This window comes from Diabrotica virgifera, chromosome 6 (assembly GCF_917563875.1).
Source record: "Diabrotica virgifera virgifera chromosome 6, PGI_DIABVI_V3a".
Lineage (NCBI taxonomy): Eukaryota > Metazoa > Arthropoda > Insecta > Coleoptera > Chrysomelidae > Diabrotica > Diabrotica virgifera.
Window position 1 is genome coordinate 6,919,138 of NC_065448.1, and position 16,608 is coordinate 6,935,745.

General features: G+C 31.6%; 1 protein-coding gene across 1 annotated transcript in view; it reads right to left on the bottom strand.

Moving 5' to 3' along the window:
• LOC114349450 (zinc finger protein OZF-like) overlaps positions 1 to 16,608 on the bottom strand; it is a 36,401-nt gene that overhangs the window by 5,235 nt on the left and 14,558 nt on the right. Inside the window, exons 4-5 of the mRNA XM_028299830.2 lie at positions 10,874 to 11,089; positions 8,728 to 8,918 (exon numbers count right to left, since the gene is read on the bottom strand). Of these exons, the coding sequence (XP_028155631.1) occupies positions 8,728 to 8,918; positions 10,874 to 11,089 (407 nt within the window). The remainder of the gene's footprint in view (positions 1 to 8,727; positions 8,919 to 10,873; positions 11,090 to 16,608) is intronic.

Genomic DNA, 16,608 nt, shown 5'->3' on the forward strand with positions numbered 1-16,608 from the left:
TACGTTTTAGAACAATTATTTTCAAACAACCGCGGTAGCAAATTATTTACTGATTTGAATCTGGAAATTACTGGAAAGTTTAGTAAAAACTAGTTTTGACTGAATTATGTTTAGTGTCAACTTGAATTAACTGAAAATATTTTATAGTTCTAGTTTTCACTAGTTAAAACTAGAGTTGTCTAAAGCCCATAGTTAAAACTAGTTTTTCCTAGTAAATTCGGGTTTTAACTGAAATCGGGTTTTTACGGTAACATATACACTGCGCGTCATTAAAAAGAAACCACTTAGAATTTTAAAACAATTTTTCAATTTTAAGTTTATGCAATTTATTCTGATGTAACTAAACTCCCACAACACAGAAACACACCTAGGCACCTCCAAACGGTGCCGATAGGCCAATTCAGGGTAATAAGTTTGCAGAATTGATATCAGTTTTACAACTTCGGAGAATGTACATATTGTGAAATGTTTTTCTTGAAATCTGGCTGTCCTGTTTTTAAAAAAATTTTCATTACTGTACAGTTGTTCAAAGAGTGAACTTGTACAATTTTTAAATTTAAAACTATGGCTGAGAGATTTACCAGATCTGTTCAAATTATTACTTTCATTGGTAATGGAACGAGTCAAAGAAAGGTGGCCAGACAGCTTGAAGTCAGTCGCGGTATTGTCCAAAAACGTACCAACGATTCGTAGAGACTGAATCTCACGAACGACGACCAGGATCAGGTCCGAGAGAAATCACGATGGTCAGAGAAGACTGTTCTTTACAACGCCCTTCTTTGCAAAACCGGTTCTTTACGGCTAGAGCAATCCAAAACCGTTTTTAAAATGCTCACGGGTGGACTTTAAGCTCGAGATCACGAGCATTAGTGATGAGTCCTGGATGGTTCTGTATGGCTCGGACGGTCGCACCAAAACGTACAGAAGACATGGGGAACGATATTCTGCTTGTGTTCGACGAGCACGTGTTACATTTGGAGAAAATTCGGTAATGTTTTGGGCAGGCATTTCATTCGAAGGCCATACTGATCTCGTGTTTATTGATAGCGGAGCGTTGAATGAGCTACAAAATTGAATGGCCTAAAATGAGCGTTGAATGGCCTATTTATAATATCTACACAATAAGACAAACATGAAGAATGTCCTAGGATGAGAGAGAGAGTATAAAATAGGTTGCTGGATACAAATATGAGAAATCTTACCTGTAATATAGGAATGTCTTAAACACTAATGGTTCAAAAAGCTATCCAAACCAGAGCATAAATAGAAACAAAATAAACAAACAGAATTCTGGTGCTACAATATTACTCACTAGTTACCGTCAATCTTTCGAATGTCTATGTGGATTATTGTCAATTTAAGTCACTATCAACACAGATCCTGAATGTAGAGATGTGAGGATGTGGCAACCCTGAGATCTAGGCTACCAGGAAACGATGGGAAAAACTTCTGACACTTTGATACACAAAAGGGGCACTACACAACTTTTAATTGATTACTATTCTTTTAATTGGAGAGCACGTGGAGTAAATGCAGTGGACAATAAACCTTTGATGGATTTGCCAACAGAGATGTTGTATGGTCAACGTCTCAATTTATACTTTGTTAGTCCATTCTTTAACGGTAAAATATTGCAAAACCTCTATATTTTAAAGAACCGCTTGGATTGACGTGAAATTTGGCATAAACATAGCTAACAAGTCAAAGAAAAAAAAGTGATATTGTGCCTATATGTGCTTTTGCCCTGGGGGTGGTTTTCACCCCCTCTTGAGGGTGAACAAATATTCGTCCAAAATAAGTCAGGAAATGGATAAACTGGCTAATTTTAACGACGTTCTACACCTTCGTTCCGGGGTATGCCTCTCAGAGGAAAGGGGGGAAACTTATATGCAAGCGAAAGTTGGTAACAATGCATTTATAGCAGAATACTCAAATCATATGTTTCAGTATTGAATACTTTATAAAAATAAATTATAATAAATTACGGAAATTACGGAATAAATTACGGAATTCATTATAATAAATAAATTAAAAATAAATGGTACGGTAAACAATCCTCATTTTTTAATATGTTATTCCTTACAAAAAAACCTTTCATTTAAGCACAAATAATTAAAAATCGTAAATTTGGGGCAAAAGTTATTAACTTTTTAAGAATTCCCATAAGAGCCCATGTTAAAACTTAACTTTGACCCTTAATAGTAATTAAACGGCACGGTAAAACAATTTTTAAAAAATCAAGTCTTAGCTTTTTGAAGTAAACTATAACATACTAAAATTTCATGCAAATTCTTAATTCTTTGCCGAAAGTGTAGAACGTCGTTAAGTAACTTTTGTTCTATAGAGTTTTTTCACCAAGTCAATACTTTTCGAGTTATTTGGCAGTGAATATGTTCATTTTTTCAACAAAATAACCACGCTTTTAGACGGTTTTTCGCAAATAACCCAAATAGTAAGTATTTTGTCGAAAAAACATTCTTAGCAAAAATATAGACTGTAAAATTTTTTAAAAAATGGTGTATATGTCACGTCTCTATACCGAGTTATAGCTAATGAAAAATAGGTTCATATTCGTCAAATTCCAAATGGAATACTTTAACGTGAAATAACCAAAAATGAAGCACATTTCGGGGAAAACTCATTATAACTTATTTAAAGTGTTTAAAAAAAACTTCATTTTTGTTTTATAAAAAAAATTTCTAGCATCAAAAGTAAACAAGTTACACTCAAAATAAAGTTAGTCCCTTTTTGGTTTGGTAAAAAATCGAGAAAATCATCCCCTAATTAGTATATTAAATGAACTTAATCGTTACGACTTCACAAGTTTCTTGACTCGTGTATGTATTGTTTATATGATCTGTAAGTTTCATCGGTTCAAAATCCTTATTATTGAAAGGGCTGTAGTTAAAAGGGGTTGAACGAGTCACTGATCACGAATGTATGCAAATTTAGAAACACCAAATCTTAATCAATTTTTGTCTAACAGAAAAACAAAAAAATACATGATATTCAGAAAACCAATGCTGACTTTTTTTGTTTTTCGAGATTTTTGATATCTCTAACAATTTTTAAGTTATTTTGAAAAAAAAAAATATTTTTCAAAATTTAAATTTTTAAAAATTTTACTTCGAAACCAATTTTTTTCAAAAATAAGCACTTTGAATCGATGAAACTTACAGATCATAAAAACACAACCTAAGTAAAATAATTTGTGGAGCCGTAACGATTAATTTCATTTAAGTTGCTAATTAGGGGGTGGTCTTCCCGATTTTTTTTTGCCAAAACAAAAGGGACCAACTTTATTTTGAGCGTAACTTAATTAAATTTAATGCTAGAAACTTTTTGTAAAAACAGAAATAAAGCTTTTTTTAAACACTTTAAAAAAGTTATATGGGTTTTCCTAAAAAGGGGCTTAATTTTTTGGATATTTCACGTCGAAATATTTCATTTGAAATTTGGTGAATATGAATCTATTTTTAATTGGCTATAACTCTGGTTCTACGAGATCCAGAGACCTAACGCGTACACCATTTTTTTTTTACTTTTTTATAGACTATATTTTTGCTAAGAACGTTTTTTCGACAAAATACTTACTTTTTGAGTTATTTCCGAAAAACCGTCTAAAAATGTAGTTATTTTGTTGAAAAATGAACATATTCACTCGCAAATAACTCGAAAAGTGTTGACTTGGCGAAAACGCTCTATAGAACAAAAGTTACTTAAAAAGTCAGTTTATCCATTTCCGGACTTATTTTGGACATATATTTTTTCACACCCAAAAGGGGGTGAAAGTCACCCCCAGGGCAAAAGCACACATCGGCACAATAATTACTTTTTTTCTTTGACATGTAAACTATACGTATGCCAAATTTCATGTCAATCCAAGCGGTTCTTTAAAATTTAGAGCAAAAACCGTGAAAGAATGTACTATGTGTTTGGAAAGTGTTTTATGAAAACTACATATGTCTTCTATGCACATGAAACACTACACTGTTTACGACTGTGTCGTTTATTTTATATACACTCCTGGCCAAAAAAATCGGGACACCTTAAAAATGGGTCATTTTTGATGTCTCGAATCTCCTAAACCTGTTGTCCGATTTTAGTGATTTTTTTAATATGTTATAGCCTTGTTCTCTAAGAATATCGATGTAGTAATAGTGTTGCTGAACAGGTAAATGTCATTGTATACCGAGTGTAACAATAATACTGGGTTTTTTCCTGAAAGTTCCCAACACCCTGTAGGGGGGAAATGCGGGGGTTATGCCACAAATTTCCTCCTAGAGCGTCAAACCCTCGTGACGACCTGTCGAATTTGAGGATAAGTATTGTAAGTACTTACAGATTTACAGGATTTGCGGTGTGTGGCGACTGGTTCAGTTTCCTATTTTTTACGGAGGTGAAATTATACACTGCACTGATTTTAATTGAATGTACTGATTTAATTTTAAATATGAAAACTATAAAAAATAAACACTTAACTTGCTAAAACTACTTTGCTCTTGAGATATTTAAATGAGAGAGAATAAAACATTAACTATTAGACGAGAAGATAACTTACAAACGGTGAAAAATGCGGAGAGAGAGAGAGAGTAGCGTGGCGTTGCTTGTTTCCAACTTTTTTTGGAGAGGGCGGAAGTTTTGAAAGTGGCCTTTGACAATATAAATATTTAGACATTTATAATTCTATGGTCGGTTTTCTAACAACCCTGTGAAATATTCTAGCATTTAGAAAATATTGAAATTAAAACTCAATTGTAGCCTTAGCCTTTCTTAACATTCTGCTTTTTGACTCACTCACTTATGTTGGATAATGAAAAAGTTAGGTACTTTGACAACTAGCCATGTTCATCAATACAGGGTGATTTTAAATAATTGCGACAAACTTTAAGAGGTAATTCCGCATGAAAAAATAATGACCGTTTGATTTAAAAACATATGTCTGCAAATGCTTCGTTTCCGAGATACAGGATGTTGAATTTTTTCTTACACACTAACGATTTATTTATTTTATATTCACCATTGGCGTGCATATGGGTCATATTACCTGTATGCATGCCAATGGTGAATATAAAATTTTTAGTTGTATGTCAAAAAATGTGAAACAACTACCTCTTAAAACTTACCAAATTTCATTTGCATATCTCAACATCCTGTATCTCGGAAACGAAGCATTTGCGGACATATGTTTATAAAACAAACTGTCATTATTTTTTTATGGAGAATTAACCCTTAAAATTTGTCGCACTTATTAAGAAACACCCTGTGTTGATGAAGAACATGGCTAGTTGTTAAAGCACCTAACTTTTTTATTATCCAACATAAGTGAATGAGTCAAAAACAGAATGTTAAGAAAGCCTAAGGCTACAATTGAGTTTTAATTTTAATATTTTTTCCCATAATCATCACTACGATGATGATTATTACAATTACAATCTGGTCATACTTGACCAATGAGCAATTTTAATCTAACCTAAATTATTACTGTTCCTTAAAATTAAGAGCTTGCCCTATAGCGTCTCTTATCTAACCTAACAAGATAGTGCACTATTCTAACATACACACTAACGCGCACAAGCACTATGCTCTGCTTTTCACTATCACCTATCACTTAAACTAGTTCATAAGGTTTTGTCCTCTTCAGTCTTCTAACTTGCCCAGTAGTATCGAGGAGCTGGATTGCCTCAATATTCTCGTGCATGTGAAGTCGTTGCTCGTGACTTCCTGCCATCTTCTTGATGATTATTTCCACAGTTTCCATTCCTAGGTCCTTATGGAGATCACTGTTTGTAACATACCAAGGAGCATCTACAATATTTCTTAGTATTTTGTTCTGGAATCTTTGTATTACTGTTATATTACTTGGTCTAGTACACCCCCATAGTGGGCATCCATAAGTCCATACAGGTCTCAATATTTGTTTGTAAATTAGTAACTTATTATGCATCGACAGTGTGGAGTTTCTTCCAATTAGCCAATACATTTTTTTATATTTTATATTTAGTTCTTCCCTTTTTTTCTTAACGTGCACCTTCCAGCGTAGTTTTGCATCTAATGTTATACCCAAATACTTAGCAGTATCTGCACATGGTACTTGGATATTGCTGATTATAACTGGTATATATTGTATTTTTTTGTTGGTGAAATTAACATGGACAGATTTATCTTCATTTAGCCTGATTCTCCATTTTTGTGTCCACTTATAGATTTGGTTAACTGCTATTTGGACCTTGCTGGTCGCCTCTTCACTTGTCGTCCCTACTGCTTGAATAGCTGTATCATCAGCAAAGGTGGCAACTGTGTTGTTTTCCAGTACAGGTATATCACACGTGTATAGTAGGTATAGGACCGGACCCAACACACTGCCTTGTGGAACACCTGCTCTAATTTCTTTTAAGTCTGAAAAACAGTCTTCTTGCTTAATTCTAAAATGTCGTCCTTTTATGTATGACTGTAAAAGTTTTGAGTACTGAATAGGTAAAAAACATTTTAGTTTGTATGTTAAACGTTCATGCCAGACTTTATCAAAAGCCTGTGCAGCATCAAGAAATACAGTTGAACAGACTTTCTTTCCTTCTAGGGATCTTTCGATAATATTTGTGATTCTGTGCACCTGGTCAATTGTTGAATGCTTATTTCTAAATCCGAATTGATGTGTCGGTATCAAATTCCTTGCTTCAATAATTGGTTTTATTCGCTTAAGGAGCAGTTTCTCAAACAGCTTCGATATTACAGGAAGCAGAGATATCGGTCTGTATGACGAAACCTCATGTGCTGGTTTTCCTGGTTTAGGAATCATAATGACTTCCGCCATCTTCCATATCATTGGTACATATTTTAATCTGAATGCACCGTTAAAGAGGTTTGTTAATTTTACGATAGCTCTTCGGGGAAGATTTTTTAACAGCTCACCCGTAATTAGATCATAGCCCGGAGCTTTCTTCGGATTAATATTTTCCCTTATTTCTTCAAGTACTTCTTTTAGTGTAGTTAGCCGAATTTCTTCCTCTAATTGAACAGGTTCCTCCCATCTTTCTTCATCCCCTTGAGGTTCATTTGGTTTGAATGTATTTTCAAGATGTATGGCAAATAGCTCTGCTTTTTGTGCACTACTTCTGGCCCAGTTACCATTTTCTAGTTTAATCGGAGGAGAGTGCATAATAGGTCTTTTCAGTCTTTTAGTAGCTTTCCATAAGGAATAATCTGTACTACCGTCATCTGTTAGCTCCTGTAAGTAAGAATTAATCGAGTCATTCTTTAATTGTAGGATAGTTCTTTTGAGTTGTTGACTTGCACGATTTAGTTTAGTCTTATCTTGAGGAGACCTTGTTTGTTGCCAGATTCTTCTCAGTTTTCTTTTTTCAATTATCATGTTCCTTATTTCCTTTGGATAATTATTTCCTTTTAGCCTAGGTTTCAGCGTAGGAGTGTTTTCCCATGCTGCTTGCTGGATATTGTTCACCAACAATTCTGCTTCTTTATCTAATTGCTCTGCGTTTTGTATTGGTACACTTAGATTTATTCTCTCTTCAAGGCTTAGCTTAAAACTATCCCAATCCGTCCATTTATTTGTTAATGTGGGGTTACTTTGTTTTTTAATAATCCTGTCACTCATGGTTAGTACTATAGAGGAATGATCAGAATTTAAGTCCCAACAGTCATCAATGTCTATGAAATTAGTTGAAATATTCTTAATAATAAAGAAGTCTATTAAATCAGGGGTCTTGTTTCTATCCGTAGGCCAGTAGGTTGGTCTACCAGTTGATAGTGCTTCACACCTCTGTTCTTTAATGGCTAACAAAAGCTCCTTTCCCTTAGTAGTAGTGATTCTAGAGCCCCAGTGTGTGTTCTTTGCATTGAAGTCACCTCCAATAATGAACCTTTCCCCTAAGCTTTTCAAGAATTCATTATACTGCTCTTTTTTAATGGAATGTTTAGGTGGGCAGTATATTGAACTTATATTTATTTTAAAAGTTTTAGTTTTTATGTGTACTGTAGTGGCTTGAATATGTTCAGTTTTATATTCCAACTCTTCATGATGACAATATTTATTAAATGCTAAAATATTCCACAGGTTGTTCCAGACTTTGTGAAAAAAATACAGTATTAGTGTTACACCCTGTATCCAATGACATTTACTTGTTCAGCAACAATATTACTACATCGAGATTCATAAAGAATAAAGCTATAACATATTAAAAAATCACTAAAATCGGAAAACAGGTTTAGGAGATTCGAGACATCAAAAATGACCCATTTTTAAGGTGCCTGGATTTTTTTGGCCAGGAGTGTATTACAAGGTTGGCAGATTATTGTTAAAAATGTAGAAAAGTTCTACTGGTGAATTAAAAATATTTTTAAATAGTTTTATATGTTCAAATGTATTGAAAGATGAAGCTTTGTGTCCGTGAAATGTATCGTACGTGGGTTAATAAGTAATTTACATAAACAATTATTTTATAACCAGGGAATTATTTCAAATTCATTGTTCCCGATAAAGAGAGGCACGTGCATACTTCACATCGGATATACAGTCGAACCCGCTTATTGGAATAGCCTTCGTGCCAAGCAAAATTATTCCTATAACTGGGTTATTCTAATAACCGATGATTGGTGCCTGGTAGAAACGTTTCGGGACCTCAAATTTCTATTCCTTAAAGAGGGATATTCCTTTAACAGGTATTCCAATAAGCGGGTTCGACTGTAATGGTAAAAAAGATCGCTTACCTTGCATTTATAAGGCTTTTCTCCAGTGTGAGTCCTTTTATGCCTAGCCAGTATACCAGATCTTGAAAATTTCATTTTACAGGTATCACATTCGTATGGTTTCTCGCCAGAATGAATTCGTTTGTGTTTCGTGAGTGAACTCGACGTGGTAAAGCCGTGATTGCACACCTGACATACAAACGGCCTGGCACCTAAAGCGAATAGAGGACATATATATCAATTAATACTGTCTTTCTCAACTAGATTGCTGTTATACGTGAGTGAATCAAATATGAAACGACCTCCCAAGTAGCACCGAACGGGTTTATTAAGTCTTTTAAGGATGCTTTAAAACTGTAGAATAAAACTAAAATTAAAACCATTTGGTTTTTAAGTAAACCTTAAGGTTGCAATAAAACCGCTTTCAGCATAAAAGGGGCCACTCTGAAAAAGGTCAATTAAGCCAAAAATAAAAACCTTCTTAAAACTTAGTTTGCTACTGGTTTTAAAGCTGCTGTGAAGGTGCCTTTAAAACCATGTAAAATACACTTTCAGTGCAGGCAGTTTTATAGCAAACTTAAAAGGTTTCTTAAATGTAGACTTTTAAAGACAATTTACCATATTAAATAATTCTTTAAACCCACATACTTCCATATAGGCCAACAAATTTTTACATGAGTTATGATAGGTAGATACGTATTTGTAGCCATAAAATAATAAAAAGTACTTGGTTATTTTAGACTGTCAATATAGAAAAACACTTGCGCACCCAACTTTATTGATAATGTTAACAAAAATATGTCTAAATAACTCACGCGCCCTAAAATTTGTGACTTTTGGCGATTAAAAAATAAAAATGAATAAAAAAAACTTGAATCCGAAAGATATTAATTTGAAAGAAAAATAATTTTATCTACAATTTTAATGTTTTAATGTTAAAATAAATCGAATTTATGTCTTTAAGTCGCTTATTTATAATGTTTATGTAAGCCTTACATTGTAATCTATCATGGCTTTCAGCATCTCCAGAAAGCAATATGGCCGAAATCAAAATAAAACTATTTAGTCTATCGACAGAGAATGGTTAAGATCAAATGGTTTTATTTTATACCTTTCCAAGAGCATATATCCTATATAAAAGCAAGGTTGCCTTGGAATTAAAACCGTTTAGTTTTAATGCTACTGTTAATAATGCCACTCAGTTTTAATGTGAATCTAACCTAAAATCGAGGCGTCGGAGTGCTGTGTGTTGTATTTTTCTTTTAAACTGACCAGTTCGTTTATATTTTAAGTACTTGCGACTTATTTCTTCCATACTAACTATACTTCCACTTTTTACAACACACTGCACCACTGTTTCGATCTAAAACAAATGGCCGACCATTTTGGACATGAAATAAGAGGGGATGAGTTTAGTTTTATTGTTTCTAACAAGAAGCATAGTTTAGTCTTTACGATAACCAAATTGATTCAGTTAAGAGCGTTTGGTTTTAATATAGCCTACTAATTGCTTTTAAGAAAGCAACTTTAAAGAAAGCTAAAAAAATAGTTTTAAGGCATATGTTTTACTGACATAATAGTCTTGAGATCAAGTAGTTTTAATAATAGGTTTTATTAGTCATATTAGGAGAATCTTTAAAACTGCAATAAAACTAAAAGGTTACAAACTAGAATCTAACAAAATCTAACAGTCCGGAAGTTCTTCATAAAACTGATTAGTTTTAACGTGAACTGAGAATAAACGATTTTAAAACTACAGTAAGACAAATTATCTATCAAGATTAATTAGTCTTATTTGATATTCTTATTAGATACTTTAAAACTAGTGACAAAGGCTTAACAGTTTTAAAGTTCTGGCAGCATATCTACAAGGTAACTTTAAAACCATTATCTTCTTAGTTACCACAATAAAACCTTTATAAACCTTAAATAAAACTAAAATTTTATTGTGCTACTTGGGTTGTTCCAACACAACGAGAAACCGTCCATGTAACAATCACCGTCCTGCACAGTAAACAAAATAACCCATGGAACGCACGATATACAGACACAGAACGCATGATTTTATAGTAACGTGATGGTTACATGACGGTTCTTCGTTGTGATGAAACAAACCTGATAACTTGAAATTATTGATTACTTACTATGAAATATTTTCTTAACTTACCAGTATGTTTTCTAAGATGTGCACCCAATTCTCCTTTACTGGCGAAACCACTTCCACATGTACTACACAAATGAGCTTTAATTCCGCTATGTCTCACTGTGTGTTGTCGTAAATTTCCCAGTTGATTAAAGCCTTTGCCACACGTGGAACACAAAAAAGGCTTTTCGCCATTATGAGTACGCATGTGGTCCCTCAAATTTGAAATTTGGTTAAAGCCTAGAAAAGGATGCATGACAAAAATTATTCAAATCAAATTAATCTGTGAATTAAATTTTAAAATATTCTATGTATATAGTCCAAGTAATGAAGCTTAAAATGGGAGAAAGCCTCGCAATTTTTACAGAATGGATCAATTTGCTTGAAAATTTGAGAATAACTAGTGGATAGTTCAAGGATCAAAATCTATATGAGGCCGAAAAGCGCTTTTACCATGGGGGTGGTTGCCAAATTTTTTATTTTATTTTGACCGCAAAAATTGGTAAAAACAATAATTCTAAGCAAAAACCTTTCTATACATTTTTTTGATAAAATTAATAGTTTTCGATTTATTCGCTATCGAAATTGTTAGTTTTATATCGAAAAAAATCAATGTTTTTAATCAGTTTTCTGCTAATAACTCAAAAAGTTATCGTTTGATCAAAACAACTTTGCTTAACAAAAATGTACCTTTTGAAGAAATAAACAAATCCGTTTTTTTTTAATTTTCTTTTAGACCAATAATAGTAATCGAACTTTACTTTATTATATGTTAGCTCTTCTTCCTCAAATGCTAAATATTGTAGTTTCAAAGTCAAAAAACGGAAAAACTATGCATTTTTCGAGGATAACTTATTCAAACTAATTTAAAGTATTTAAAAATATCTATTTCCAGAAATAAAAAAAATAGTTTCTAGCTCAAAAATTAAGTGACTTATAATAAAAAGAATGTCAGTCCCTATTTTTTTTTCAGCGAAAAAGTGATCGGAAACTTTCCTATACTTACCACCCTAATTAAAATTAGTCATTGACCTTATTTGGTTTTCTTTATTTATGTATTATTAATAGTTTCTAGAGGTTTGACCGTCTTAGAATTATTAGTTTAAAAAAAAATGGAGTTAAAAGCGAATAACGAATTTTTGTAGTATGGTAATAAATGCCATTTTTTTCAGAATAGAAAGATTAGCATCGGAGATACGAAAAAATATTTAAATATAAAATTGTAGCTTATTTAATTCCCAAACACTTGGTTTGCAAAAAATTTTTCTACGGCAAAAATTGAGTGAGCTATTGACAATTAAAACTTATAATAACATGCAAAAACCACCTTTACCAACCCTTTCAAAGACAACTTTTTTGCGACTGAGGATTTTAAAAGGATTTAATATTAATAGCCTTATAGATCTTGTAAAAACCTACAAAATTCTTTTTTAAAAAACTTTCTAGGATAAGAAATAAAAAAGTTACGTTTAAAAAATCAATATATTTTTTTGAAAAAAAAGGAGCAATCCAATTGGAAGCATAATAATGTAAGTTGCGGTGTTTTTAGTCATTGGCCTTATTGGTACTTCTTTATTTATGTATTATTAATAGATTCCAGAAGTTTGACTGGCTGAGAATGATTAGTTTTAAAAAAACTGGAGTTAAAAGCGAATAACGAATTTTTGTAGTTTGGTAAAAAATGCCATTTTCCTCAGAATAGAAAGATTAGCATCAGAGATACGAAAAAATGTTTAAATATGAAATTGTAGGTTATTTATTTCTCAAGAAGTTGGTTTAAAAAAATTCTACGGCAAAAATTGAGTGAATCGTAAATGAGTATAATATCGAAAAACATTGATTTTTTCGATATAAAACTAACACTTTCGATAGTGAATAACTCGAAAACTATTAATTTTATCAAAAAAATTTATAGAACATTTTTTGATTAAAATGAAAGTTTTTATCAACTTTTGTGGTCAAAATATAATAAAAAATTTCCACCCCCTAAGATGAGGTGGTAACCACCTCCATGGTAAAAGCGCCTTTCGGCGTCATATAGATTTTGATCCTTGGATTATCCACTACTTATTCACAAATTTTCAAGCAAATCGATCCATTCTGTAAAAATTGCGAGGTGAAAAGCTTCGGTTCCTGGACTAATACAGGTTATTCTACACTTTCCTTCTTTGTCCTTTTTTTGGCTAAAGAAAGAAAAAGGAAACCTCAAATAAAATTGCTCCAATGGAATAAATTGTTCAGGTGAAATAAGTACCAGTTGTTAAATGAGTTAAAAACAATGCAAAGATAAAAATGGGTGACAATCAACATATTTATTCCTGTTAAACAAAAAATAAGCAATCTTGACAGCGTTACCTCACGAAATGTCTAAAGAAAATCTATACAAAATTTTAGGTGGCTTGGTCAAGTAGTTTTTGAGCTACAATGTCCACCGCTATTGAAAAAAGCCGTTTGGAGAAAAACACTTTAAAGTTTTGACAACCTTTATTTTAAATTTCTTTTTTGTTTGTCAAATTCTAAAGTGATGCGCAAGGGATGGTTTTTGAATCGCGGAGTTATTTACAAAAGAGAAGTAGAACAGCTGTTGAACTGTTAAGTCCAAGATAGGGATATTCAACAGGCTGTATTTCTGGTAATTTTGCCCTGATCAATCTGAAATTTTGAGAGAGTATTCTTGAAAATCCACGAGGAAAATAAACTTCATGTAGCTGGCTGTATACCATAAATCACAAAAATATCAAGTTTTTTGTAAAAGGTATATTTTAAAACACCCTAAGTAAGGGTCACATTAAAACAAAACGTATTCGGATTAAGAAATCCATCAGCAGTGTTTCTAAATGCGCTAAAATTAAGTATAGAGAAAAAAAGTCAATAAGTTGACAGAGGTTTAAAAAACAAGAGGTCATACTCGCAAAAAATAGCATGCCTGAGGAACCAAAATGTTTTGGGTAAAAACCCTTTAAATGTAAGCAATTATGTTATGTTAGATGTTGATATAATAGCTTAAGGATGTTGCAGATATGGCTGGATATAACCCAGGGCAACACAGGAATCTTCCCACATGGTTGGAATTTTTTTTGTAGGATTAAAACCTCACATATTGTATTTCAATGGCCAACTGACAACTGAATATGAGAGCAACTCAGAAGGACGTCAAGGAGAACTGTCAATGCAACCCAGATGTTACGTTACTCTGGGCTAATTAGCAAAATTCATGGAAAAGTTATTTACCAGCAATTTTATTGCTGGAATCGAATTATAAGATCCTATATATTAATAATATAGGTATGCAAAGTCCGCAGATAGTGTGCTACTTTTTTATACAAAACAAAAAAAACAAAATGGCGCCGACAAATCGTATTTTATTCAATTATTGCTCTATAACTCCGAAGATTTTAACTTTACAACAAAAACACCCAAATAAAAATTCACCGCAATTAAATTCTGGAAAATTCGGGTTTTTCTAACAAAAACTATAATTTTCAAATAAAGTTTTAGGTAAGTAATTATTAATCAATAATTAAATAACTTAGTGACATTAAAGATTTCTTGGTATAGATTGTAATTCCAGAAGCTGGTGAAAATTAAACGAATATTTTAGCAGCAATTCAATTGTTAATTAACAATTTACGATCGCAGTAATAACCAAAATAATCGTGATACATTGATCAAACTTATAAAGATTATAAAGATGAGATGCTTGTTTAATATTTTATCGACAAAATATAAATTTTTCTTTTTTTGCATAATCTTTAAATTTTGAAAAAAAATAGTTATAATACGTTGGTCTTATTAGTAAAGTACAAAGAAAGGTTATTTACCAGCAATTTTATTGCTTTAATCGAATTATAAGATCCTATATATTATTAATATAGGTATGCAAAGTCCACAGATAGTGTGCTACTTTTTTTATAAACAAAATGGCGCCGACAAATCGTATTTTTTTCAATTATTGCTCTATAACTCCGAAGATTTTAACTTTACACCAAAAATACTAAAGCAAAATTCACCCCAATTTAATTCTACATAGAGACATGTTTTTCCCGATTTGCTCCGACGAAAATTTTCCTCGGAAAATGTGGGTTTTCCCAACAAAATCTCGAATTTTCAAATAAATATTTTGGGACAGTAATTATTTATCAATTATTATATAACTTGGTGAAATAAAAACTTTCTTGGTTTAGATTATAAATTCAGAAGCCGGTTAAAATGAAACGAATATTTTAGCAACAATTCAATTGTTAATTAACAATTTACAGTCGCAATAACAACCAAAATAATCATGAGACATTGATCAAACTTAGAAAGATTATAAAGGTGTGATGCCTATTTAATATTTTGTCGACAAAATATAAATTTTTCATTTTTTTGAATAAATAATCTTTAAATGTTTAAAAAAAATTGTTATAAACAAATTAACATTTCTTAGAAATTGTTTATTATATTCTAATTTTAAAAAATACCTAAAATGCGCATTTCATAGGTCTTGAAAATGAATGCGTTAAAAAAATTTGCAAAGCAAAAAAGCATTTGCAAAAAAGTTAGGAAACAGCAAAATAAATATACGATATCTCCATTGTTTATAATTTGTTTTAATTGTTTCAAAGCTTAAAAGTGAGTCTATGGTACAATCTAATTACTCACAAAGAATGCCAAAAATTAGTGCAATGGTTATATTTTAATCAAATATTAAAAATACTTTTTTTTGTAATTTTTAGCGCGAAAGTAGGCTTGATACAGAGCCGGAGATAAAATGTTCACTCGAAGCGATTGACACGCCTAAACTCGCGCGAGTTGTGTATGTGGGCGGGTAGCTACGGTACTGTATTATTCTACTTTCGCGCGTGTGAATTACAAAAAAATATATTTATAATCTTTAATTAAAATATAACCATTAAGCTGATAATCGATATTGTTTTATAAATAATTAGCTTGTACTTTAAACTCACTTCTACGCTTTGAAAGAATTAAAAAAAATTATTAACACCGTAGTAATCGTATGTTTATTTTGCTGTTTCATAACTTTTTTTCAAATGGTTGCAAAAATGTTTTAAAGCATTCATTTTCAAGATATTTGAAATGCGCATTTTAGCTATTTTTTAAAATTATAATATAATAAAAACTTTCTGAGAAACGTTAATTTGTTTATAACTATTTTTTTTAAACATTTAAAGATTACGCAAAAAATAAAAAATTTATATTTTGTCGACAAAATGTTAAATAGGCATCTCATCTTTATAAGATTTCAAAGTTTGATCAGTGTATCATAATTATTTTGGTTATTATTGCGACCGTAAATTATTAATTAACAATTGAATTGTTGCTAAAATATTCGTTTAATTTTCATCAGCTTCTGGAACTATAATCTAAACCAAGAAGGCTTTTAAGTCACCAAATTATTTAATTTTTGGTAAATAATTACTTATCTAAAACTTTATTTGAAAATTAAAGATTTTGTTGGGAAAACCCGCATTTTCCGAGGAAAATTTTCGTCGGAGCATATCGGGAAAAACACGTTTCTATGCAGAATTTAATCACGGTGAATTTTTATTTGAGTATTTTTGTTGTAAAGTTAAAATCTTCGGAGTTCTAGAGTAATAATTGAAAAAAACACGATTTTCGTGCGCCATTTTGTTTATAAAAAAAGTAGCACACTATCTGAGGACTTTGCATACCTATATTATTAATATATAGGATCTTATAATTTGATTCCAGCAATAAAATTGCTGGTAAATAACTTTTACCAAAAATGGCCTATT